A 1431-nucleotide genomic window follows, 5' to 3' on the forward strand; every position below is an offset into this window, starting at 1 on the left:
TTTTTTTTTTTTTTTTTTTTTTTTTCATTTTGTTATTTTCTTTAATGTTTTTAAAAGATGTATATTTATATTTTTTAAAATAAATTCATAAATATATATATGAAAGTATTTTTTATATCACATATAAATTTTGGGTCTTTAAATGTTTTGTTCTTTTATTTCATCTATAAACTTATATTTTCATTTATAAAAATAAAAATTTTAAAGATATGAACTATGCTTTTAATCTTCTAATTAAAAAAAAAAAAAAAAATTTACATTAAAATGAACGTAACATATATAAAAAATTATCTATTTATTTTATTTTATTTTTTTTTTGGATATTCTTAAAATTTAACTAATAAAAATGTATAAACTTCTTAATTTATGATTTGGTGCTAATTATATATTTTATACACTTCTTTTTAATATCTCCTTTTTTATCGTAATAATTATTTGTATTTAAAATAATTTTTTACAAAATTCTTTATATTTTACATATAACTACTAATTATGTCAAAAAAGGTATTAAAAGGAAATTTCAAAAAAAATAATTTAAAAATGAATTTACTTTAAAAAAAAAATATTCATTGAAATTGAAATATTTTTAAGATTCATTTATATATGATAGAATCCACTTCTTTATAAATTGAAGATTTTTTTCATATTGTTCTAAGTCGTTATTTTCTAATTCATCAAAAATATTAGAATTTTCATAATAGTCAAGAATATCTTCTTTTATAACTTGAAATATCTCACATTCAATATTATTTTTAATTTTTGCTTCACTGTAATTTCTCTTTTCTAGACGTTCATATAAATTAGAAGTTTTAATAGTTAACAAAAATATATGATCAATTAATTCCTTTTCTTCAATAAAATTAACATCATGAAAATCTATTATGTAACCACCATTTTCAATATTTAATTTTTTTAATTTTTCATTTACTAAATCTTCATTGTAAATACTTGCCTCTAATTCATCATCATATTCTTCATATAATCTTTCTTCTTTTATTATATTTGATAAATTTAAATGTTTCATTTTCAAATTTTCATTTTTTTTAATTTCTTTTATTTCTTTATTAATTAATTCTTCTAATTCCTCACACAAGGTACTTTTACCTACACCAGGAACACCTGTTACAATTATGTTTGGTAAAATTTTCATTATTTAATTATATATATATATATTTTTTTTTTTTTTCTTTTACTTTATATTTTACATAATATTTCATCTTTTTTTATTTTTTTTAATTATAATATTTTTTTATAATATTTTTTATTTTATAGCTACATTAATTTTCAAATGTTCAAATATTCTATGTTGTTCAACTTAATATTTATTACNTCATATTTTTTTTTTTTTTAAATTATCATTTATAATCATACTATTTGATCTAAATTTTTAAAAAAGCATGCAAAAAAAAAAAAAAAAAAAAAAAAAAAAAG

The 1431-nt window shown here is 15.1% G+C and overlaps 1 protein-coding gene across 1 annotated transcript; it reads right to left on the reverse strand.

Annotated features, from left to right (window-relative positions):
- Positions 1 to 586: 586 nt before the first annotated feature.
- Positions 587 to 1150, reverse strand: AKLP1 (adenylate kinase-like protein 1; the record flags this gene model as incomplete). The annotated part of the gene is made up of 1 exon (XM_028673399.1): positions 587 to 1150. One exon carries the CDS (start codon positions 1148 to 1150, stop codon positions 587 to 589), a length of 564 nt encoding a protein of 187 aa, XP_028526184.1.
- Positions 1151 to 1431: the final 281 nt, after the last annotated feature.

This window comes from Plasmodium gallinaceum (genome assembly GCF_900005855.1).
Source record: "Plasmodium gallinaceum strain 8A genome assembly, contig: PGAL8A_v1_62, whole genome shotgun sequence".
Classification (NCBI taxonomy): domain Eukaryota; phylum Apicomplexa; class Aconoidasida; order Haemosporida; family Plasmodiidae; genus Plasmodium; species Plasmodium gallinaceum.